The sequence below is a fragment of the Spermophilus citellus genome (assembly GCF_964194105.1).
Source record: "Spermophilus citellus genome assembly, chromosome: 3".
NCBI classification, from domain to species: Eukaryota; Metazoa; Chordata; class Mammalia; order Rodentia; family Sciuridae; genus Spermophilus; species Spermophilus citellus.
The window spans coordinates 14,965,642-14,989,495 of record NC_138184.1 but is presented as its reverse complement, the minus strand read 5'-3'; the positions used below and the strand labels follow the sequence as shown (position 1 = coordinate 14,989,495).

General features: G+C 55.6%; 1 protein-coding gene across 6 annotated transcripts; it reads right to left on the bottom strand.

Moving 5' to 3' along the window:
* Nucleotides 1-168: 168 nt before the first annotated feature.
* TPM4 (tropomyosin 4) lies at nt 169-23,304 on the bottom strand. 6 transcript variants are annotated; one of them, XM_081288258.1, is made up of 9 exons: nt 23,127-23,291; nt 17,067-17,192; nt 12,603-12,736; nt 9,964-10,081; nt 9,363-9,433; nt 8,317-8,392; nt 6,252-6,314; nt 6,102-6,171; nt 169-1,633 (listed from the first exon to the last, which is right to left on the bottom strand). In XM_081288258.1, the coding sequence occupies exons 1-9, from the start codon at nt 23,238-23,240 to the stop codon at nt 1,551-1,553; spliced, it is 855 nt and encodes a 284-aa protein (XP_081144384.1). In that variant the 5' UTR covers nt 23,241-23,291; the 3' UTR covers nt 169-1,550. The 6 variants fall into 6 exon arrangements, with proteins under 6 accessions (XP_081144384.1, XP_081144386.1, XP_081144387.1 ...); XM_081288261.1 differs by lacking the exon at nt 169-1,633 and adding an exon at nt 2,330-5,280 and having other exon boundaries at nt 23,127-23,301; XM_081288260.1 differs by lacking the exons at nt 17,067-17,192; nt 23,127-23,291 and adding an exon at nt 16,553-17,015.
* Nucleotides 23,305-23,854: the final 550 nt, after the last annotated feature.

Below are 23,854 nucleotides of genomic sequence, written 5' to 3'. Positions count from 1 at the left end.
GAGTAACTGAGGCTAAGCACACACTCTGCAATATGGAGATCATAATCTATCATTAAGTCATGGTATAACGAAAAAGTTCTTGGCACAATTACCTTCTCTTTCTACCCAATTTACATTTGTTAAACCAAAATGCTGTTATGTCCCCACCCATTTTGAAATTCACACAAATTGTCATTTATGTAAAAATTTATTTGACCAAAATGTAGAAAAAGTGATACTATTACATATGATACAGTCGCAAGAATCTAAAGAAAAGTGTGGATTTTATTCAGCTGCACAATTTGCTAGTGTATCTCCTGGGTAGTGTGATGCTTAATAAATAGGAGTGAGGGGCAGGGGATTTGGATAAGCTGGAAGCGGGGTGAATTTAGTCAGAATTGTAAACTCAAGTTGGTCCCCACACTGTTGGGGAAATGTGGAATGTTTCAGCTCTGAGATGTTAACCGAGAAAGCAAAAATACAACAAAGCCAAAATGTGCAGCCCCTGCCTCAAAGTTCTCCATATCCAGTTTCATCAGGAGTTTCTTGGTCTTTTATTAACTTGGTCCCAAAGAAGGAATTCAAATCTTGGATAATTTGCCATTCCTTGAAGGATGGAGATGACGTCAGGCCAATTACTTTTCTATATCTACTTTGCTGCCAGAGAGACCCCTTCTGCCCAACATGTTTCTTGACGGGAAAAAAACAAAACAAAACAACTCTTCTGTGTAATTTATGGATGGCTAGCAGTCTTTTTGATATGGCTGACCCTAACAGGACTGTACTGCACAGTATTCCTGCTCAGGTGTGGCCCTAAGAGCCAACAAGCTTGGGTCATTATTAGAATAAGACACATGCTCAATCAGAGGACAACTTTAGAATGAAAGAAAAATGTAGAACATAGCATCAAGGATTTTCCAGGCAATTCCTGGGTAAATATTATGACTATTTCCCAAGCACTGTCAAGCTGACTGCTCCAAGGATATGTATTCTGCACAGTGGAGTGTGGAGAAGGGCGGGACGACTAGGTTTATCTATGGTTCATGGTTTCCCACGCTGGCTCTTTTTTTTTTTTTTTTTTTTTTGCTCTGGATGGGAAATCCCCACCCATTTTATTGTGATGGTCCCTAGCCTCCTGTAACTTGGCCAACAGTGACACAGAACCGTTACACCCGTTAGCATCTTAAATCAACCCATGACTAGACATCGGAGCCTATTCTTGAAAGTGTGGGGTTGACTATATTCCCAGGAACCAAAAGCCCTCCATCTGAAGGGAGTGTGCTCAGTATGGAACGCCCTGCCTACCTTAGGAATAAATGCAACTTAAGGATAAAAGTAGAGCCGAGAAAGCTGGTGCCATTTGGAAATTAAAAAAAAAAAAAGGGGGGGGGAGGAATTAGATTTAACTGGTGCCCAAAGCTTCTTTGATACAAAATATTTGGTCACATAATCATAATTTGCTTGAAATCCCAGCAAAGCGAAGATGCAATAACAAAAGAAACTTCTTACAAAAGAAGAGAAAGACATGGAGCTCTAGGTTTTCTGTTGGAACAAGACTCTTCCGGTTCTGGTTATATACAGTTAAGTTCATTTAGTGTCTGATCCAGTGTCTGATGTAGGCCCACGTTCTCTTCTTTGGCCTGGGCAAGTTTTTCTGGTGGAATCAAGAGGGGAGGGAAAAATGAATTAACAAGCATCTTTGTTAAAGGGGAAACAAACAGAAGTCTCTAAACCTCAAACTACCAAAGGGCAAATCAGAGCAGAGAAAATACTCTTATTTTAATTAGAGCAGAATACCACAGAATAACAGGGACCGAGAACCCGATTTTGAAGTCAAGTTTGCAAGATAAAATACAAGGTGCAAAGTGTAAACTGAGTGTAAACTGAGTTTCATACAAAGAACAAATAATGAATCCCTAACATTGCATGAAATATACTGAGGCCAAAAATATTACTGCTTTGCCTGTCTGAAATTCAAATTTAACTCAGTGTCCTTATTTTTATTTGATAAGTCTGGCAACTCCAGAGTCAGAGCACCTGGACTTAAGCTCTGGTTGCACCACTGAGGCAAGCGAGTTAGCTCTCCAGGTCTGCTTCCCCGGATGTCAAACTGGGAAATGACCTCAGCGTGTGACATGGGGAATAAATGAGAGATCCTTCAGAACTTATGGAATGCTATACAAACTTAAGATATCAGTTCTAGGGCTGGGGATGTGGCTCAAGCGGTAGCGCGCTCGCCTGGCATGCGTGCGGCCCGGGTTCGATCCTCAGCACCACATACCAACAAAGATGTTGTGTCCGCCGAGAACTAAAAAATAAATATTAAAAATTCAAAAAAAAAAAAAAGATATCAGTTCTAGTTTTGGGTGCTTATAAGTTCCCCCCCTGATGCCAGTTAATGAGTGGCTGACTCAGGGTAGGAAAATGTGACCCTGTAACCCCTCTTTCCTGTGGAGCCTCTGGGAATGGCTGTCTAAATTCCAGGCATAATTATGTCATTGTGTCTGTGTACCCAGAGCAATGGAGCCAACCCCCTGGTAAATGCAACCCTCAGGTAAAGTCAAATTTCATAACTGAAATTTAAGCCAGACGACAGGAATGTTACTGAGTAATTGAACTGATACAGGGAAAAAAAATGGTGGGGCACATTCCAGTGGCTTGGGAGGCTGAGGCAGGAGGATCAGGAGTTCAAAGCCATCCTCAGCAAAAGTAAGGTGCTAAGCAACTCAGTGAGACCCTGTCTTTAAATAAAATACAAAACAGGGCTGGGGATGCGACTCAGTGGTTGGGTGCCCCTGAGTTCAGTCCCCAGTACCGCCCCACCCCACCCCCAAAAAAAAGAAAGGAAAAAAAATCCCACTAAGAATGACAGAGCTCGAGGACTGGTTTGCAATTGAACAATGGCTGATAAGGGACCAGGCTTGAGTCATTAAAATACTGAAGAAAAAGCAAAATACCTCCTAAAATGTGAGATGACCGACATGGAAATTTTCAGAAAGAAAAAAAAATAATGGGACTGCAAAAGAGGGCAGCTTTGCTACGGCACCTTTCCTTCCATAAGGGACTTAAGGGAAAGAAGTGACTGCGACCTGGGGTGACTCAGACAGGGCGACCTGGGCCTATCCAGTCTGGACTAAAGGATGTTGATTAAATGCCAACTCTGAGCCAGGGTCTCCATTGTCTCATTTAACCCTCACAGTAACTGAGCCAGCACCTTTATTCTGCAGAAAAGCTACGTGGCTTGTTCAAGAGTGCACAGCTGAAGTGACGGGCGAGGGTTCCAACACACATCTCACTGCAAACCCTGAAGCCACTTCACCCTGGCACCTGGATTCCCCGGCTTCTGTTTTTATTATATTAGGTATGAGATGAAATGGCCTTCCCTTCAAGTGTTAATTGTCCTTTAGAATTGTGACAAGGCTCACAGCCGATCAACTACCATAGCACTGATCTCTGGGAATGAAGCTCCACCCAGGTGCGGGTTGGTAGAGACTGGACAGGCAGGGTGGGTGGTTATTTCAAAGGGTGGAGGCTACCCATGTCTGGAGAAATCCCAGCAATGAATGGAGCAAACACAAACCACCCCCTGGCGTCTAATCTTTCAAGGGCACAGGTGAGGCGAGTGGCAGCTGATGGTTTGCGACTGGTTCAGGATAAAGGGAAGGAGGACAGAGGCTGGAGGGAAGGACATGGGCCACTGGGGGATGAGTACAAGGAATCAGGACAGAAGTTCCCATCTGACTTTAAAACCAGAGGATGAGGAACAAGCTATAGTGACCCCAAACTGATGCTCTAATTGGAGATTTTCATGCCATCTCCAGGTTCAAAGGACAGCCAGGGAGGTGTGGCCTGGACAAAGTGCCAGTGTTTCTGGGATACTCTGAGGTGGTATCAGGAGATGGTATGCAGGAGAGAACAACTATTTGAAATTTGAGCCTTGGGCAATCTGAGTTCTGGTCACTTTAAGCATGAACTTTTAATCCCACAGGCCATCTTCACAGCCTAACCAGAGTTAAGGTTAAGTAGAAAGGAAGGGACAGATCTTAGGATCTCGGGCACCTTGCCTGGAGTCAGGAGATGATAATCTCACTTGTATTCCTGTGTGTGTGTGTGCGCCCGCACGCGTGCACAGAGACCCTGGACCTAGGGCTTTGGGCATGCTCTGCCCTTCTTTTTGAGACAGGGCCTCACTGAATTGCTAAGGCTGGCCTTGAACTTTCACTCCTCCTTCCTCAGCCTCCCAAGTTGTCTGGATTACAGGCTTGAGCCACAGTACCTGGCTGACTCCCCAGCCCCCCCCCCTTTTTTTGAAATGGTCTCACTCAGTTGCCCAGGCTGACCTTGAATTTGTAATCCTCCTGCCTCAGCCCCCAAGTAGCCGGGATTAACTGGCTTGTGCCCCATCAACCCGTGGGATGTTCATTTTTTTGTGGGGGGCTGGGAACAGAACCTGGGGTCTCACACATGCTAAACCAGCGGCTCTACCCCTGCGCCACACTCCCGCCCCCCAGGGCGCTCTTCAGTCCCCCTGTGAGTCAGCTTTCTAAGGGCAGCGTGTAGAGGTGGACTTTGCTGGTGAACTTGCTCCCGAGGGCGAGAGCTGGATGAGTGTCCCGTGGACAGTGGAGACATGAGGAAGACCGGTCAAGAGTATAACAGACAGAACAAATGAGAAGAGGAGGGACCGGAGACAGGACGCCACTGCCGCTGTTTGAATGCGTAGCTCGCACCCCATCAAGGGTGGCCCCGTTTTGGTCACAGGCCTGCGTTTCCGCAGGTTCTGCCGACTCTGTTAAGATGCCCAAGAGGCTTGGAGAGAGGAGTCTCCATTCAAAACAATTTCTATTTAAGGCGAAATGACTGGCATTCAGATGCACTTGGCTCACGCCACATCGGAGGGCTCGGCCAGGCTGGCTTTTGTTTTCGCATCTTCAGAAAAGAATCACGTGGGCCTGATTTTCCCTCTTGTAATGAGCTCCTCCATGGTGAGTAAGAGCCCCCACCCACTGCCTGTCCCAGCAGGTCACAGGCACACAGCTACGACTCAAAGGTGGCAGAGAAAATGCAAAGGAGAGGGAGGAAGACGAGGGTGGCCTGTCTTTATTCACTCAGAGTCACAGACACGTCAGAAGAAGCCGTGAAAGATCAGACCAGGAGACAGGAGCCCCCGAAAGCGCAGGCCCCACAGAGGGAGGGCGGACTTCGGCATTGCTAGGGCTCAGAGAGAGGTCATGTCGTTGAGAGCATGGTCCAGCTCCTCGCTGATGGCCTTGTACTTGAGCTTCTGGGCATATAGCTCATCTAGAGGGCGAAGGTCCCCAGGGAGAGAGTCAGAAGGAGAGGTTCAGGGAACAGACGCGACGGTGGGAATGGAGGGCCACAGGTGAACAGCAAGAGGAAGGAAAGAAGTGAGAAAAGAGCATGAACAGGAGAAGCCAACCAGCGCGGGGATTCATGGGTGGTTTGAGGCTCTGCAGGGAACGAGCCTCAATGAACCTGAAGAGAAGGTGACTAGGAGTGGACAGAGCTGCCCCCACAGCTGCAGGCCCCAGGTCATGTCTGATTTCTAAGGATGTCACCCAGCCCACGGCTTACACTGGGAACCGCCATTCTCCCTTCCATGGAAATCTCGCTTCCCAAAGCAAACACAGGGACACACAGTCTGGAGAACGGCTCTGCCCCCTTGCTGGGGGAATGGCAGTCTGGGAGATTTTGTTTTAACCCCATTTCTGGAATTCCGGGCTATTTCATGAAGAACAGGGGACTGAACTTAACATTAGAACCCTTCAACAGGCAGGGTTACGTGGGGCACCAGCCAGACTGGCAGACCAGGGTCTGCTGACGGGGGTCCCTAGTCCTCTGAATTTCCTTTCTTTACATTGAGATACGCTTCAAGCTCTCTGGGAGAGAGTCCGTAAAAAATGCAAAGCATTTCCAAAAAATGCCAGGCATCTCTGTGAAATGAGCAAGTTGAGGAAATTCCAAAGACTCCCTCCCTCTGCACTTCACCGACACAAAGCCCAGCTCAGCCCCCGCGGAATCACCCCCGCTGTCCACCAACTGTCCCTGCATATGTCACGCAGGGGGAGCAGGACAAATACTCTTAGATGCCAGTTTCATACCTTCCAGGTCGTCGATCGTCTTTTCCAGTTTGGCCACTGTTCTCTCTGCAAATTCAGCGCGGGTCTCGGCCTGGAGGAGAGGAGAGTCAGACCAGGACCAGGGCTCGGGGGAGCCCAGGGGACAGAGCTGGGGGGCCGCACCACACTCACCTCCTTCAGCTTGTCAGACAGAAGTTTAATTTCTTCTTCATATTTATCCTCCTTTTCAGAGTACTGCGGGAGACACCAAAACATGGCTTTGTAAAAAAGAGGGGCACAGGCAGAGAGGAACGCAGGTCCCCCGTTCTTTGGAGAAGACTGAGTGCCTGACGCACGAGAGCATGCTCAGGAGCCAAGCCCAGGCCGCGTCTTTCAGGAGGAGGGAGGTGGCCCTGAGCCCCAGGGAGTGGGGTGCACGGGCCTCTGGGAGTGCATGCCCCTAAGTCTGTCCACCAGCTCCCCCAAGGCAGAGCCTGCAGAGTCGGTTCTGTGTACTCATCTCCCAGTGCTTGTCCCTGACTGTGTCCCCAGCTTGACATGCTCCTTTCCCCATGGCTACCTGTCAATCATCTCAGGTTAATATCACTAACATTTAAGAACTGCCTGCCATGCTCCTGCCACCGTCCATCACGGCTAGATATCCTCAGTCCCATTTTCCAGATGACGAAAGGGCCATGGAAAGGTAAGTATTTGTTTAGGGTCACATAGCTAGGAAGTGACAAAGCCAGGAGTTGAGACCAACTTTGGAATTTGTGTTTCTGGCCGGAATCACAGGGGTACCCTTGTTTTTCCCCTCTTCCATGCTGGGGATGGAACCCGGGGCCTCATTTACTCTAGGCAGGAGCTCCACCACTGAGCCACACCCCAGCCATGCCTTTTTTAATGTCACCTCAGTGACACTTTTCCTAAATTTCTAAGGTCTGTTGAATTTTCAAAGAACTAAAACTTTATTTATTTTTTTGGTACCGGAGGACTGAACTCAGGGGCACTTAACCACTGAGGCACATCCCCAGCCCGTTTTTTATTTTGAGACGGGGTCTTGCTAAGTTGCTGAGGCTGAACTCGCCATCCTCCTGGCTCAGCCTCCCAGGCCTCTGGGATTACAGGCGTGTGCCACCATGGTGTCAAGAACTACAACTTTATCAGTCTTTCACTTTACTACATTGTGAGCTCTTCCAGAGCAGAAACCATACATGTGATCACTGCGACAGCTCTGTCCCTGGCTAAGGCCACATCTGGCTTGCACACTGAACTGCATTTATTCACTACATATGCTGGGATCAAACATCCACCAGTCACATGCTGGTATGGGAGACCCTGCCCTAAAAAAGATAGATGTCGTCCCTTCTTAAAACTTAGAGCCCAGCAAGGAAAGCATACATCAATTGGGTCATTATAATAAATGTGACAGGGCTGGGGTGAGGCTCAGCAGTGGAGTGTTTGCTGAGCACACACAAGGCCCTGGGTTCCGTCCCCAGCACCGCAAATAAATGACTAAGTAAAATAAATGACTAAGTAAACGTGATAAGCCTAACACCAGGGATAGAAGCAGGTGGGGCTCCACAGCAGGGAACCCTGCTGAGAAATCAGGGAAAGCGTCTTTGAAGGGGCGAAGTGTAAGCAGAGATCTAAAGGATGAACGGGGTTATCAGGCAAAGGGGACAAGGAGGCCACCACAGGCTGCGGGAACAGCTGCTTCAAAGAACTGGAGGGGACGCAAGAACAAGGAATGTCCATGAAGCTGAGGTTCTGTGCATCTGGAAGGTGGCAGGAGGGAGCCTGCGGAAGAGATGAGGCTGGGAGCTCATCAGGCTGGGCCACCAAAAAGGGTGGACAACGCTCCTCATGGGGTCTGCTCTGCAGTGACTGCTCTGGGCACTTTCAACCTAAAAAGCCAATTCCACCTACATCATGGATACCTGGAGGACCCGGAGGACGCAGGCAAGAGCGAGGCCTGGTGCGGCTCTCCATTTATCTGGTTTTGCTCGGATCCTCCTAAGAGGATCCTTACCACGATATGGAAATCAAAGATGGTGCTAAGACCCCCACAGAAGAGGACCCAAGACCTGTCAGGAGAAATCCAGCCACTGGACAGCTCGTTCTGGAGAGGACCACCCTGGCTGCTGGACACCCAAGGTACTATTAACAAGTAAAGGTCAGATTCCTGACCCCCTGGCATGTTCCTGAAGAGACAAAGTTCACCCCTGTCACCCTCCAGCTCGAGCCAGCCACCAACCTTTTCAGATGCGGCCTCGAGCGATTTCAGATTATTAGTGACATTCTTGAGTTCTTCTTCCAGGTCCCCACATTTTCTACAATGAGACAAAGAACGTGTGGGTTTGATCTTCCCGAGCTGCCGGCAATTCCTTTAAAAGAAACTTTCAAAAGGAGCAATCCACGCTGCCCAGGGCCCCCAGAAGGAATGTGGGAAAAATGTGAATGGAATTTTCTAGATGTGATGCTGTGTACTTATCAAAACCCCATCATACCGGGCAGAGGCAAGGCGGGCCAGGAGCTCTTGGAGGTTTGTAAAGCACTCCTGGACTTCCGCCAAGGGCAAGGCAACAGGACTGTGAAACTGGTGATGACCGAGGCTGACTCCGGAAGGTGGAAGAATGAGATGGAGTGTGGGGGCTGGGGGGGCAGCGAGCAGAGCTTACACGGGGCACTCCAGGAAGCAAGCTTGGAGTGGGTTTGAGAAACCAGATCTCTCTCAGCTCTGCAGGACGCTCTCTGGAGCTGGATTCCTCATCCAAGGCCAAGGGAGGAAGTGTTTTGATTGTTGCAACTTGTGAGATTCTGGTCAAGCTTCTCACCTCCCCGCCAGGAACGTGTCAGGGGCCCAACACTGACGTCAGGAGCAGAGCCCTGAAGCGCTAACGCGCAGCCTGCTCTCTACACTCTCAGCCCCTGAGCTGGCCTCGCTGGGAAAACGGGACTTCTGCGCTACCACCCGTCTCACTGCTCTTCCCCAGTACCTTCCTGGGAAGAGAAGATGTGGGCAATGCTTCCGGGGCATTAAGACAAGACATTATGGATGCAAAAGGAGGGAGGAGGGCTGGGCTGTCGCTGAATTGGTGGAGCGCTTGCCTCATATGCACAAGGCCCTGGGTTCCACCCCCAGCACCACCAAAAGAAAAAAAAAAAGGAGGGATGAGCCAGGAGTCCAGGTGCCCGCCCACTGGCACAGAGGCCCAGCCAGTGTCAACGCCCAGCACAGCCACCTCCCTCGGGTTCCACCCAGGGAGCCAGCGGGCCACGCAGTCCCGTTCTGCCACTCACAGTTCAGACACCTCCGCCCGCTCCTCTGCCCTCTCCAGTTCGCCCTCCAGGATGACCAGCTTCCGAGCCACCTGCAGAGACAGGAGGGCCCCTCTGAGACCCATCCCCACCGCTCCGCTCCCCACCGTCCAGTCGGAAGCGCTCTCCCCAGTAGGTGGCCAGGCCACGCAGGCCATGCGCACCAAGGGGCCTTCTGCTGGCCCCCCTCACATCATGGTGGACCCGGAGGGAACCGCGACCCTCGCACAGGCCCCAGGGGTGAGGCAGACGAGGAGGGGGAGAGAGCTGGACCAGGGGGAGGAGAGAGGGACCGCAGGGACACAGCTGGGGCCACAATCTGCAGCTTTTGCCAAACTGTGCCAGAACATCGGACCCACGTGAGGGAGTCGATCCCTTGGCTTCTCCAGCCAAGTTGGACAAGTGACCTCAGGACTTCTTGGCGTCGTGCAAGATACAGTTTCCTAGCCAAGGGGCTGTCACTGCAAAAACAGATGTGCACCCAGAGGCCGGCGGTCCTAACCCGGGGCTTCCTCCGGCCCGCAGTCCTCGCTATCGGCAGCGCCATTTCCTCCCGCTTCCTGCCCCCGTGGGACCCGCTCACCTCCTCATACTTGCGGTCGGCCTCCTCGGCGATGTGCTTGGCCTCTTTGAGCTGCATCTCCTGAATCTCCATCTTCTCCTCGTCCTTCATGGCGCGGTTTTCTATCACCTTCATTCCCCTGCAAGGAGCGAGCTCAGGATGAGCTATGCGCTCTCCACCCTGCCCCGGGCTCTCCTGCTCTGCGGTCACCGGGCACCACCGGTCACGGAGCTGCAGAGATGAAGCCGGCCGCCGGCCGCCAAGCTCACGGCCACAGCCCCTCTGCTGACTGCCTTGACCTGTAACCGCCCCCGCGAAGTGGCTCCATCACCCCCATTTCACAGAGGTCACGTGACTCCATCACCCCAGGCCCAGAGGTCACGTGACTCGCAGAAGGTCACAGAGCCAGTCAGTGGCAAAGCTGGGACCGAACCCGGCTGTCTGTGCGCTCCTTCTAGACTCTTCTCAGGAACGTAAGGAGGCATGTGGTCACCACATGACAGCTGTCACTACGGCGCGACCAGAGGGCCCTGCCAGTGGCTGTGGGAAGCTGAGTAGGAGCCACGGACAGTGCTGTGGTCGGCCACAAAAGGCTTTCCAGGAGGGGACGTGGCTGTTGGGGTCAGAGCGTAGGTAAGAAGAGAGGCCACAGTGAACATGAGGGAAAGGGAGCCCGCGTGGGGGACTGTGCCAGAAGGCCCCGAGGATGGGCAATGTGGGAACCTGGCGGTCAGGGGGCTGCCTGAGTGACAAGCTGAGGTGTTTATGCAGAGGGGACATGGGACCGAGGGTTTCAAGACAGGATATAATAAAATGACAGCCGGACTGCCTGGGAAAGCCAGTGAGAGGCAGGCCCACGAGCCCCCGCTGGAAAAGCCCCAGTCCAGCGAGCTTCAGAGGCCAACAGGAGGCCACAAGTGGAGAATGCCGCCCTGAGCTCCTGGCCAAGGTCACAGTGCGGGGCACTGAAACACCGTCAAGTAACCTTCAGGCTGTGCGCCGGCTGTCACCCTAAGGTGGCTCGTCACTGTGTACACCCCATATCCCCAACCCGAAAAGTCTGAAATCCCAAACACCCTGGTCCCCTCATTTGGGACAAGGGACACTCAACCTGCACCAATCAGGTGAGGATGAAGGGGTCTGAATGACAGGGATGCACTTAGAAGGACGCATCCTGGGGACAGCTGATCCTTCCTGCGACTCGGCTGACCAGGAAGTCGGGGAGGAAGAGATAAGTGACAACTCCGGAGAGGAGGCCCACCAGGACTACGTGTCATTGATGTGTGTCATTCGTGCCACTCCCCTCCGTCCAGGAAGCACTTCTCTGGCCTTCGCCACAGTCTCAGCCATCAAAACGCCTGCGCGGGTACAGGGCCTGGCCCCGGCCCGTGGGGGGCTCGCTGGAATGTTTGTTGAGGGAAGACCCCTTGTGACCCTGAGATGGGAGTGACTTGCTCAAGGCCCTGTGGTAAGGGGCAGGGGAAGGACCTCCAGCTCCAAGAGTAGAATCCTTTTAACCAAAGCAGCAGCGTCCCCCAAGGGTGACACTCAAGGCCTCTCTGGTGACGTGCTGCAGACAAACAAGCGGCCTTCCCAGGCTCAGTGTGGCGTTCAGAGGCCCTCTGCGTAAGATGTCCAGCAGGTGTGACCATGAGCTCGTGCAGAGGCCAGTCCAGGCCCCGGGCACCACCGAAAGGGCCTCTCCATTAGATCCTGGTCACTCTGTGGCTGCCTGAGCCGCCACCCTGTCCACCTAAGGCATGGCGAGCAGGGGCTGCGGCGGCCTGTTCCCTCCCCTGGCTGTGCCACGGCCAGGGAAGAAGCGTCCGCCTGGGAAACCTGCAGTCAGCCTCCCGGGTCCCCAGATGGAACCTGCTGGTTCATGACCAGGAGCCCCATCAGAAACGAACCCTGCGGGGAGCTTACACTGGGAGGCCCTCTTGGTGGACAGGTCAAGTGAGGATTCTGGTGACTGTGTGGCAGAGACGCAGTGACCACTGGCCCGGCCCACACCACCGCCACACAAGGAGCCCATTTACCACCGCACAGAGGCCGCTGCCTCCCAGAGCCGCACAATCTGCCCTCAGTCCTCCGAGCCAAGGCGTGCCAGAGGACGGTCCTGCTCCCAGGACACAGCGCCCTGTGGAGGCCCGGATGCTGCAAATGCTATGGGGGCGGCCCCATCCGTTGTAAGGACATCAGTGGCGCTGGTCCCTGAGACACAGCTGGCACCGCCCCGTTAACATCTGCAGATGGCCTTTACAGTTCTCATTTCCCGTTTTCTTTTTGCACAGCATTAGGGGATGAAACCCAGAGCCTTGGACATGCTGGGCAAGTCTCTACCCTGAGCTAGGCCCAGCCCCTTTTATCTTTTTATTTTGAGACAGGGCCTTACTGAGTTGCTGAGGCTGGCCTCAAACTTGCCATCCTCCTGCCTCAGCCTCCTGAGTAGCTGGGATTACAGGTGTGAGCCACCACACCCAGTTCTCCCTCTTTTCACACTGCCCTGAAAACCCATGTCGCAGGAACACTGAAGAGAGGTACCATGGCTTTCTAAGGAAGTATCCCTCTGCAAACTGAACGCTGCTCTTTTTGCTTTTCTCTGGGAGGTCAGCAGTGTGATCCCCAGTTCACGGAGGCCACCAGCCCAGTGTCCTCACCTCTCGCTCTCATCCGCAGCCTTTTCTGCCTCCTCCAGCTTCTGCAGGGCAGTGGCCAGCCGTTCCTGGGCCCTGTCCAGCTCCTCCTCCACCAGCTGGATGCGTCGGTTGAGAGCTGCCACATCACCTTCGGCCTGGGGAGGTCACAGGTGCGGGCAGGTTAAGAAGCAGCCACCCGGCAAGAGCTCCCACCTCCCCTCCGCTGACCGAGTCCCAAAGGCCACCCCAAACCCCCCCAGAAGGAATCCATCCTCTCTTGTCCCGGAGAATGTAAAATGACACATCTTCCCTAAAAACATCAGGAGACAGCCACCCCTCAATCAGGGGACGGCCAGTCAATACCGAAGAGGGACGATAGGTGCGAGATCAGGCATCAATGAAAATAATAATGACAGGGACAATAAGAGGTGCACACCGGGGACCTGGGACCCCGGGTGGGCCTTTCAGGCAGCTCACAACAGAGCCACCATCAGGGTGTGGCTCTCCTCTGAAAAAGACACTGAGTGTGTCACCAGGGCCGACCACAGGACTCCCAGGAGGCAAGGCCCTCGGTGACCTGGTTTACCACGTCCCACCAAGCCCTGCCGCCACACACCCGAACGCAAGACTCGTGCATACACGGAAGGAAGCCCGACGTGCCAGCAAGGTGGTGGCAGTGGGCAGCACAGCTGGAAATGTCCTGGACGGTGTCTGGACGCTGCCACTGCCCGGCCTTCCAGGGTGTTTTCACCCGTCAAGGAGGAAGCTTGGCCAAGGGCATAAAAGCAGGAACTCTGGGTCAAAAAGCGCCAGGTCGTGCAGCCAGGTGGCCTAGGGCAGGTTGCGTCACCTCTCTGAGCCTCTCTCCCGCAGAGCCTGATGACCTCACAGGACTGCCATGAGGGCTGTCACTGCAGGGCATGGCCGGCTCAGCCCCGACACGTGGGAAGGGCCACGCAGCCCTTAGAGTCTCACAGCTCACCCATTTCACAGATGGGGGCACCGAGGGCCCTGCGAGGGGAAGTGGTTCTGTTCAGTGACTCAGAGCAGGTCAGGGATGGAGGCCCTGGAGCCCTGACCTTCCCAGCCCCACATCCCTTAGTCCTTTGGGGAGGGGGACTTCCGCCAGGCCAGTGGGGCGGGCATGGCCACCCTTGGAAAGGAATGCTGAGACAGTCAAGCACGGCCAACCAAGGGGCGAAGCACATACCTTCTTCCTATCTAGACAAGAAATCTCTCAAGTGGGAAAGACTATAAAAATGACTGGGAACCACGCCCTGCCCAGCCGAGTCTATACGTCAGAAAAGAGGAGTCACTGAACCAGGAAGGTCTGCGGCCAGATCCCCCCCCCCAGCAAGGACACACCCACGGGGGCTTCTGACGGATGCGCCCCTGAACCAGCAATGTGGAGAGCCGGTTAAGACCGCTGAGGGACATCTTTAGAAATACCACCTTTTGGGCTGGGGTGGTGGCTCAGCGGTAGAGCGCTTGCCTTGCATGTGCAAGGCCCTAGGTTCGATCCACAGCACCACATAAAAATAAATAAGTTATTCTGTACAACTACAAAAAAAATTAATTAAAAAAAAGGAAAGAAATACCACCCTTTGGGGTGGGGCTATCGCTCAGTTGGCAGAGCTGGCTTCGCATGCACAAGGCCCAGGGTCCAATCTCCAGCATTGCCACCAAAAACAAAAACAAAAACAAAATCATCTTTCAATGAGGAGGGGGTCTTTTTTTTTTTTTTTTTGGATGCTGGGGAGGGAACCCAGGGCCTCTCACATGCTAGGCAAACACTATCGCGGAGCCCCACGCCAAGCCCGGGCATCTCTCTTAACTGCACGACTCTTAAGTCTGCCCAGCACCATCGGCAACTCGGGGAGGTATCTGGGGTTTGTTTGTTTTCCTTCAGTGGTTTTCAGGTGTGCAATCAACACAGCTAATTCCAGAACTTTCCCTCCAAAAGAAACCTATCCTGAAGACACAGGAATTGATTTTTAGGATCACACAGAGGTACCTGATTCACAAATTGTCTAAAAAATTAACTAGTGAGCAGCCACGCTCTGAAATCAAGAGCCCTGAGCTGCGCACACGTAGGTGCTGCCTGCACAGGCGTATATATGGATTTTTGAAAAACTGCTAGTCACTGCTAGTCATCCTGGGCTCCACCCCTTCCTGCAATCAAAGCCTTCCACACTCTACAAAGGATTTTCCTTATAAGGTAAAAGAGGCTTGCTAGATACATGTGGCAAAGAAACAGGAAGATGTCGGTTAATCACACAAAAATCTAAATGAAACCAGCTGTTGGGAGGCAGGCCCAGAATCCTGCCACACGCCGGCTCCTGGCTTTCTCTACAAGAGACTCGGGGTTTTTTTTCCTTTTTCCTCTCTCTCCCAGTTCTTTTCCCTGAATCACCAATCACCTTCAGGCTTCCCCTCTCCAGACCTAGAGAAGCAGCTCTGTAGAGTGAACTTTAAAGAAGCCCCAAACTTTCCAAAAATATCCACCCTCCCCACCGGACTGTCTCACTCCTAAGTCTTGGCTCAGGGCTGAGGGCCATTTTGGAGCAGAAGTAATTGTCCTCCTGTGAGATGCCTTGGGGTGAGATCAGAGGAAGGGTTAGGACGCTTTGGTGTGTGAAAGAGGCCAGAGCAGCTACTGTTTGGGGGCTGACACGGTTTCCAATGTCTCTTCCAGCCAGAGAGCCCTTACAGGATTAGAGGCTGCAAGCCAGGCCAACACAGAAGGGCCTGGGAAGGGGACCAGCCCCAGCCTGGACTCGCCCCAGGACTGCCATGCAACCACCTGGCCAGGATCTTTCCTTTTCTGGGATCTCCACCCTGAGCCCCGAGTCCCAGTCCCCCAGCTCTGAGGTCCCGGGGCTTCCACTGCCCCTGCCCCACACACCCCTTGTCTAAGTCCCAACAAACTCTAGACCCAGCCTCCCAGCCTGGCCCGGCCCAGGAGCCCCCTGGAATGGTAACCACACTTCGGTTTGTTCCTCTAAAAGACCGTGAACTCTTCCAGGGCTGGAGGGAGGGGAGAAAAACGAGTTGAGCACCTACTATGGGCCAGAGCCACACACAGCTGGTAAGTACTTTGAGATGGGATTAAGATCCAGATCTGTCCCCAAGTCCCAAGTGTTGCCACCCTCTCTCCCCAGGGGCAGTCAGGGATGGAGAAGGGGTGCTGCGGCTCCCTTCTCTTTCAGACCTGTCCTCCCTCTAGCTCCCTCCCGCCAACGTGCAGCGGAGGCATACAGTAGGTGCTCAAAGGATCACAGGTGGAGGGCCCCTCGCGAACATTCCAAGGGCCTTCTGGAGGAAGGCGGGGTCCCGCGGCCCGGGCTGCCCCAGGGACCAGCTGGAGAGAAAGGCCGGCGGCTCAGGGCTGCACTTCCGCCCCCTGCCTGGAGCAGACACGTCGCCGCCGCGCCCCTGGGAACGGCTGGGAAAGTTCAGCGGGAGCCGGGAAGCCACCGGGGAAGCGAGAAAGCGCGCCGCCCCCGCCCCCCGCCCAAGTCCAGCCGGCCGGCCCAGCCCCAGACAATGGGAGCCGGCCTTGCCACCCCCGCGCCCCGCCGCCCGGTCCAGTAGCGGAGCCCCTCGGCCGGGGACTCCGCGCCTGTCCGGACCCGGAGCCCAGCGCCGCGCACCCCCTCCTCCACCTCCCCAGCGGGGGCTGCGCACCCCTCCGCCCCATCCCCCCATTTCCCGCCCGGCCGGCCTCGCCCGCCCCGGATGCAGCGCCCCCTCCGCGGCCCCAGCCCGGGAGGGAGGATGGCGGCGGAAGACAGGGGGATTCGGCGGGCGGCGGCCGGGGAGCTGACGCGGGGCCGCGATCGGCGAGCGGCAGGCCGGAGGGCGCCAAGGCGGGCTCCGGGCAGTGACGGCTGCAGCCGGGCGCGCGGGAGCTGGAGAGAAAGGAGAGCGCGCGGCTGGGGGTGCGGGCGCGGGGCGCGCGGGGCTCTCACTTTTTCGCGCCGCTCGCGCTCGCCGTCCAGCTCCCGCTGCAGGCCCTGAGCGCGGTCCTCCGCCTCGTCCGCCTGCTGCTGCAGGGCCTGGATCTTGCGTTTCACCGCCTCCAGGGAGTTGAGGCCAGCCATGGCGCGGAGGCGCGGGGGCGCACGCAGCGGGCGATCGGCTGGGCTCGGCTCGGCTCCGGAGAGAGCTACAGCAGCCTCGCCCCGGCCCCCCAGCCTTTGCCTGCGCCGGGCCGCCCCCGCCTCTCCCCGCCCCCCGGCCCCGCTGCCGTCGAGGCGATGAGGTCACCGGGGCCGGCCGCCGACGTCAGCACCGCTGGGGGAGGGCCTGACGTCGGCACCGCTGGCCGCAGCTGCAGGAAAGTGCCCCTTTTCGGGACTTATTTGGAGAAAGCGCCGGGAGGCACCGCCTTCTCCAACTGGTTCTCCTCCTCTTCCTCCAGCGCTGCCGGCTCGGCCAGCCCTGGGGCTCCTGCCGCGGGCACCCCCAGCACTGAGCACTTACGTCGGAGGCTTTCTTCTCCGTCAGCTCCAGCTTCTCCTGCGCGTCCTTCAGGTCCTCCGAGTATTTGTCCAGCTCATCCTCTGTCCCTTTCAGTTTCTTCTGGAGGTGCGTCAGCTCCTCCTCCACCTGGGGACAGATAGGGGGACGCATCAGCCTGGGGTGCCACCGTGCCCCTGCGGTACAGGGTTGGCCCCCATATCCACAAAAGTCCTCTGGCTCTCCTCCTCTCTGGGCATGGGTTTCCTCATCTGTAAAACAGGGATAACAATAGTACGCACCATTCAAGAAATGCGACCTGCCCAGGGGTTTCCGCATCCCTCCCTTGTCCTGGGGACTAAATGTTCTTAACCTCACTGGGGTCCCTAGTCCTGCTGGGGACTCGATCACAGCTTTGGGGTAATTGGTGTTCCCACAGGTTTTGCAGAAACACTGCTCATTCAGTTTTGCATGACTATTTCAGGCTTTTGCAAAACCCCCTAGTGATGTGGGTTAAGCAGGAAGGGGAACCTCATACTCTGGATCTGGACCCCTCCTCTTTCTCCTCAGTCTACCTTTCTCTAGGTCTGTACCCCTCATTGGCAGCCAGGGAAACTTTCCAAAGAGTATGGCTGCCCTTTCCCTGCCCAGAACCTTCCATGGCTCCCCATTGCCTGTTGCCCTTAGCCATGCCCAAGGCAGTGGATCTCAAGACTGTCTCCCAAAATTCTCCAAAGGGCTCCGACCCTGCACCCCAACTTCTAAACTTTGGGGACCTGGCTAGAAGAAACCAACCCATCAAAAATCATTATCTTTGAAGGCTCAGGTTAAATCTTTTCCAATGTTGCATATTTGGTGTATGTTTATCTTAATTAAAATGTCCAAATTTTTAGTCCTTTCTCTTTATCTTGAGAGTCTTCCCTGGCTCCTGGTTTGAGGAGCTCCTGAGTCTGGGGGATACAAACCACAGGCCCCATCACCTCCATCCCCATTATCTCCACCACGCCCTCAAATCAACTCGGACCCCAAACTGCACCACCCTCCAGACTGGGGTGGCCACATCCACCCCCTGGGCTGATCTGACCGCTGTCTCTGCTGGTCCAACCCCTGCTGTTGTCCATGCTCCTAGGGGGAGCAGGCAGCCCAAGACCCTGCTTCATTGTCCTCCTTCCAGGAGGAGGCCCAGAAAGGTGAGGTGGCTTTTCCTAGGTCACACAGTACAGAATTGGAACCCAGTTCCTCTGAACATAAGCCACTATGAACTATATACTTGTGTCCCCCCCACCCCAAACCTGTATTTTGGACCCCAATCTGGAAGGGATGGTATTTGGAGGTGGGCGCCTTTGGGATTGGATTAGGGTGAGGTGAGGTCTGGAGGGTAGAGTCCCCATCACGGGATCAGGGGCCTCAGAAGAAGAGGAAGGGACCAGTGTTCCCTCGTCCTCTCTATGTGAGGACACAGCAGGAAGGTGGCTGTCAAGGAGCCAGAAGAGCCTTCCCAACAGCACACCTGCACCTTGACCTTGGACTCCCAGCCTCCAGACTGGGAGGAAGCATGGCCTTGGCTCTGCTTAGAGCTCCCAGGGCGGAGGCCCAGCTGCTGTCCTGTCCCCCACGCCAGCCGGGCTGTCCTCTCTTCCTCCCCAACTGGCTCCTCTCCCGTCCCCCAAAGGATGGATCATAAAGGCTCCTGTGCTTGAGACTTCTGGAGCCGGCTGATCCCACTCTCCCCCAAGAGGTAAGGTGCCGTGTGGGTGTGAGCATGTGCGTGAGTGAGTGTGCGCACACTAGCATGAATGCTTATAAGGTCCAGACTCGCGGATCCTGAGTCCTGCTGCTGGGGCTTCAGCTCAGGTCACTGAAGTGCCCCGTGAGGGTCTCTAGCTGAGGTGCTGCCCAGAGCAGGGACGGATGGGTCTGCTTAAGTCACCAGGGACCCCCCGACTCCCGCAAAAAAATTCAGTCACAGGAAGGTGACAGGGCCCAACCCAGTGCCAGCAGCAACTCAGACCAAAGTCAGGGTCTGCAGGTTTTGGCCTTTAACTCCAGGTAAGGACTGACTCCAAGTCCCAGCTATGTGACCCCTGTCCCCTTTTCTGACCTCACTTTTCCTCTCTGACCTGGTGGCCTCTCACCACCCTGGCTTTTGAACTTCTGCCTTCATGGAGAAAACAAGACAATTTTCTTTTTAATCTTTTTAGTTGCACAGGGACACAGCACTTTTGTTTTGTGTATTTAAGGTTTTTTGTGTGGAGCTGAGGATCAAACCCAGTGTCTCCCGCGTGCCAGGCCAGCGCTCTGCCCCTGAGCCCGGGCCCAGCCCCAGTCCTAAGCCAGTTTCCTCTAAGACACTTCACAGGGGCTGGGGATGTGGCTCAAGCGGTAGCACGCTCGCCTGGTATGCCTGTGGCCTGGGTTCGATCCTCAGCACCACATACAAACAAAGATGTTGTGTCCGCCGAGAACTAAAAAATAAATATTAAAAAAAAATTCTCTCTCTCTCTCACTCTCTCTTAAAAAAAAAAAAAAAAAGAAAAAGAGTAAAAAAAAATTCTCTCTCTCTCTCTCTCTCTCCTCTCTCACTCTTTCTTTAAAAAAAAAAAAAAAAAGACACTTCACAGATCAGTCCTGACCCAGCAACCCCTGTCTCCCTTCTGGATCACAGCATTTACTGGGCACCGACTATGTGCCTGGCCGGTGTGGGGGAGGGGTTCAAACATGGGTTCAAACAAGGCACACTGGGTTCCTGGGGTGTGAAGATGGCTTGGCTCTGAGGACATTTGGACAAGAACTGGTGGGACTAGCCGAGGGTGGGTAGGAGGCTACTGAGCATCTCAGAGTGTCCCAGGCGTGTTACAAATGCCATCTCCCTCGAGTCCCCCTTCTAGAAGGACAAGTCGGGTCTGAAAGGGGAATGAGGGTGTCCAGCAGTGGGGGATGGGAGTCCCACTCTGTTAAGTAACTCGGGGGCTGGGGCCCAGGGGCAGGGCGCCTGCCTGGCATGTGTGAGGACCTGGGTTCGATTCTCACCTCCACATGCAAGTAATAAAATAAAGGTCCATTGACAACTAAAAAAAAATATTAAAAAACAACAGCAAAACTATCTGCTTGTTGGACTGCTGGCCGAGCTCTGCCCACGGCTCCCCACCTTCTGCCGGGGGGACTCCTGCCCTACCCCCCGTCCCCCAGCCTAGGGCTCCCTGGAACCACCTCCCCAGACCACTGTAGGAGAGTTGTTGAATGACCCAGTGAAAGGAACCAGCCCCCCAGGGGCGGGCGGTGGATAAGGAGACCCACGCTGTGGACGGGCCCTTCCTTCTGACCCAGTTCCACCCACGGAACACGTGCTGGGACGTGCAGTCCTGCCTGGCAAGTCGCTGACCTTCCCTGGGCCTCAGTTTTCCAGCCTGTGAAATGGCCCGGAGGGTCATGGAGCCACTTTAGTCCATGTAAATGGGCCTGAGGGCCAGGCTGAGGCAGGATGTGGGGTCAAAGGCCAATGGTGGCGGATGTCACTGCCCTGGGAGGGGAGTGGGCAGGAAGCAGGCAGGCTGGCCTTCCGTGTCCTGTTCCCACTGGACCAGCAGGGATGGGAATCGGGACTTTGCTCCTTGTCCCTGAGGGTTGGGTTGGCCCCAGGTCACTTTCTCTCTGGCTTCCTGGAGCAGAGGGCAGGCTAGGCAAGGTGACCCCTCGCCACCCCCTCGTGCCCAGGCAGGGTAGACCACCGGTCCTGTGGGGCTCTGGCTTCCGCCTTGGGGCTCTGGGACCTTGGATTCCATGCCTGGCCATCGGAAAACTCATCTGCCACCGGGAGAATCCCAGCGGCTCCAGAGGCTGAGGCAGGATCCCGAGTTCAAAGCCAGCCTCGGCAACTTAGCGAGGCCCTAAGCAACTCAGTGAGACCCTGTCTCAAAACAAAAGGAGGGCGGGGGATGTGGCTCAGTGGTCAAGCACCCCTGAGTTCAACCCCCTGTACAAAATACTACTACTACTATTACTACTAATAATAATAACAAAAGAAAGAATAAAATCCAGCCAGAGACTGGAGCACCGTGTCTACCTCCAGGGTCAGACAGCGGGCTAGAGGCTTAGAGGACCTTCCCTTCTAGCGGCTGCCTCTCTATCAATCACCCACACCTTAGTGAGAATTGGAGCCACAGGCTTTGCGCTGCTCCCTGGCTACGCCGCCCATGACGGGGCTAAAGGTTGATGGAGGGCAGCCGGCAGGCCAGGGCCCAGGCAGGACGGGTCTGTGTTTGCCAGGGAGGGGCCCCGGGAAGAGGGAAAGGAGTGTGGCCGGGAACCCTGGGGTGGAGTTGGCCCACATGGATGTGTCACTCAGGGCTGCCCTAGGAACTGGGGGATGGGAGGGCCAAAGAGGAAGCAGGGCGGGGCAGGAAATAATCCCATGTGCATCGAGCCCTTCCTCAGCTCCAGGCGCCCGGCCAAGGCCTCCACCTGCACAGTCACCTCTGATCCTCCCATGCAGCCAGGAAGGCCCCAGTGACGTCCCCACCTCACACAGGTGCCACCTAGGCACTGGGAGGTGAGGGCACCCAGTGACCAAACTGATGACATGAACCGGGCCTGGCTTGGGTCGGCCTGGGCACCTGGTGTGGCCGTCCTCGGGGGACTACGGGCGCTTATCCGAAGCCCTGCACCATCTCAAGGGCCCAGCAGGTGGCCCGGGATGGCGCAGCCCTGAGGAAGGGCATCCCGGGAGGGCACAAGCCCCTTCCTTCCTTCTGCCATTCCCGCTGTCCAGACGGGACCAGTGACTCTTGCTCCACCCCAAGCCCCAGCCCTGGCTCAACCCGGCCTGTCCACTGAACCTCCATGAGCTCCCCGTGACCCCCGTCCTGAGGGTCTCCTGGGGTCTCCTCCCTGGAGCTCCGGCTCTGCGTGGGCTCCTGGGCTGCTGGGGTGGGAAGCGGCCTCCCTCCTGCCTCGAGCCATCACCTCCTGTCCCTGGGACGCCAGGACACGCTGGGATACACAGCCAGGCGGGGCTCCTCAGCTCTCGGGCCCTGGCCCAGGGTCCCCATGTCACGCACTGCTCAGCCATCCCCTCCTCTCCACGCACACGCGCGCACACACGCACAGAGACATCTCAGGGGCTGGGTGGTGGCTCAGGGGCAGAGTGCCTGCCTGTCACAGAGAGGCACCGGGCCCATCCTCAGCACCACGTAAAAATGAATAAAAGAACAATAAAAAGACAAAGGAAAAGACACACATGTCGACACCTCATCCTCCCGAAAACCAGTCACCCAGACACATTCCGACAGAAGCTCAGTCAGCCCCCGCGTGTACACACACACACACACACACACACAGTCACCTCCACGCCCACACACCCTGCCTCCCACTGTCCACAGCCCCACACCACACACCACAGGCCACACACTGACCGGTCCTCACACACACCTCCACCTGCCCACAGTCCCCACGGGAACACACACACACCCCAAAATGCTCACATGCAAACACACAACAGAGAAACATACGTGAATACAGAAAAGTCCCCACGGGCACACACTAGCACACACACACAGAGATGCTCGCCCACGCACAAATATGCACAGGCACACAGAGGTGTTCGAGTGCACACACTCACACACACACTCACACACACACACACTCACACACACTCACTCACACACACACACTCACACACTCACACACTCACACACACACACTCACACACACACACACACTCACACACACACACTCACACACACACACTCACACTCACACACACACACACACACCCAGCCTCCCCCTGGGGCACACAGCCCCTGCCCTACAGCACCTTCCCTCTCCAGCTCCCTGGGCTCCCGCTGACCCTGTTGAGGCCATGTCTGGTCACTCCTGATTCCCAGCCCAGGGACACCCTCCCAGGGAAGACAGTGGTCCCCTCTGTCTCTGCTAGAGCATCAGCCCTGGCCCCACCCCGGCACTCAGGTACCAAAATTTCTGTGACCTCCACCCTCTGCCCCAGCACCTACCCCACTAGGACTGCAGAGTGGGCACAGAGAGGGCGCTGGGCAGCCCGGTGCAGCCCAGCCAGCCTAGGCCACTCACCTGCTTACACTTGTCCTCGGCGGCTTTCTTGTCCGCCTCGGCCTGCTCGGCCCTATCAATGGCATTCTCCTTGTCCAGCTTCAGCATCTGCATCTTCTTCTTGATGGCCTCCATGGTTGGGCTGCGGGGGCGCGGGCCCGGGAGCTGCGGCGGGCTGCGGTCTGGAGGGTGAGTGAGCAGCAGGGTGCAGGAGAGGGCCTTATAGGATCGGGGTGCGCCCGCCCTCCTGCAGGGCGAGTCTTGGAGGAGGCCCAAGCCCGGCCGGCCGGGCCAGCCGCCACTCGCTTGTCGGGAGGACTTGGCCAGCTCACCCGGCGCCCGCAGCCCTCGCCTTATTTGGGCCTAGGATTTTCTCAAAGGAGGGAGAAAGAAGAGGCCCGGGCAGTTTCCATTTTTAACCTGGTGACCCAGGTCCTGGTCCCGCATGGGCATGAGGGCACCGTGTGGGCCCAGAGGACCTGTGGCGGCAGGGCCTGGGGTGGGGGTGCACCGGGTGGCCCCAGTGTCCCTGGCTGTCCCTGGGAAAAGTGAGGCGGGTGTGTGGGTGGGTGCCCAGTCCTGGGCCCAGACGTGGGAGTCCTGTTTGTCCTTTCTGGGTCCCGTCTCTGGGTTTTAGGGTCAGGCCTCTGTCCCATTCCTAGCCACCACCCTGGGAAGCCCTCCCGCATTGCCCCCACCTCTCTGGTCCCTCTCTCTCATCACCTCCGCCTTTCAGTGACCCTCCATCT

What these genes read in the sequence shown, in the direction of transcription:
- TPM4 (XM_081288257.1), bottom strand. Translation starts at nt 23,240, where the DNA reads ATGGAGGCCATCAAGAAGAAGATGCAGATGCTGAAGCTGGACAAGGAG. An exon ending in CCGAGGACAAGTGTAAGCAG is followed by an intron (nt 17,193 to 23,126) that starts GTGAGTGGCCTA and finishes ATCTGTCCCCAG; the next exon opens with GTGGAGGAGGAGCTGACGCA. An exon ending in GCTGCGGATGAGAGCGAGAG is followed by an intron (nt 10,082 to 12,602) that starts GTGAGGACACTG and finishes CGCTCCTTGCAG; the next exon opens with GGGAATGAAGGTGATAGAAA.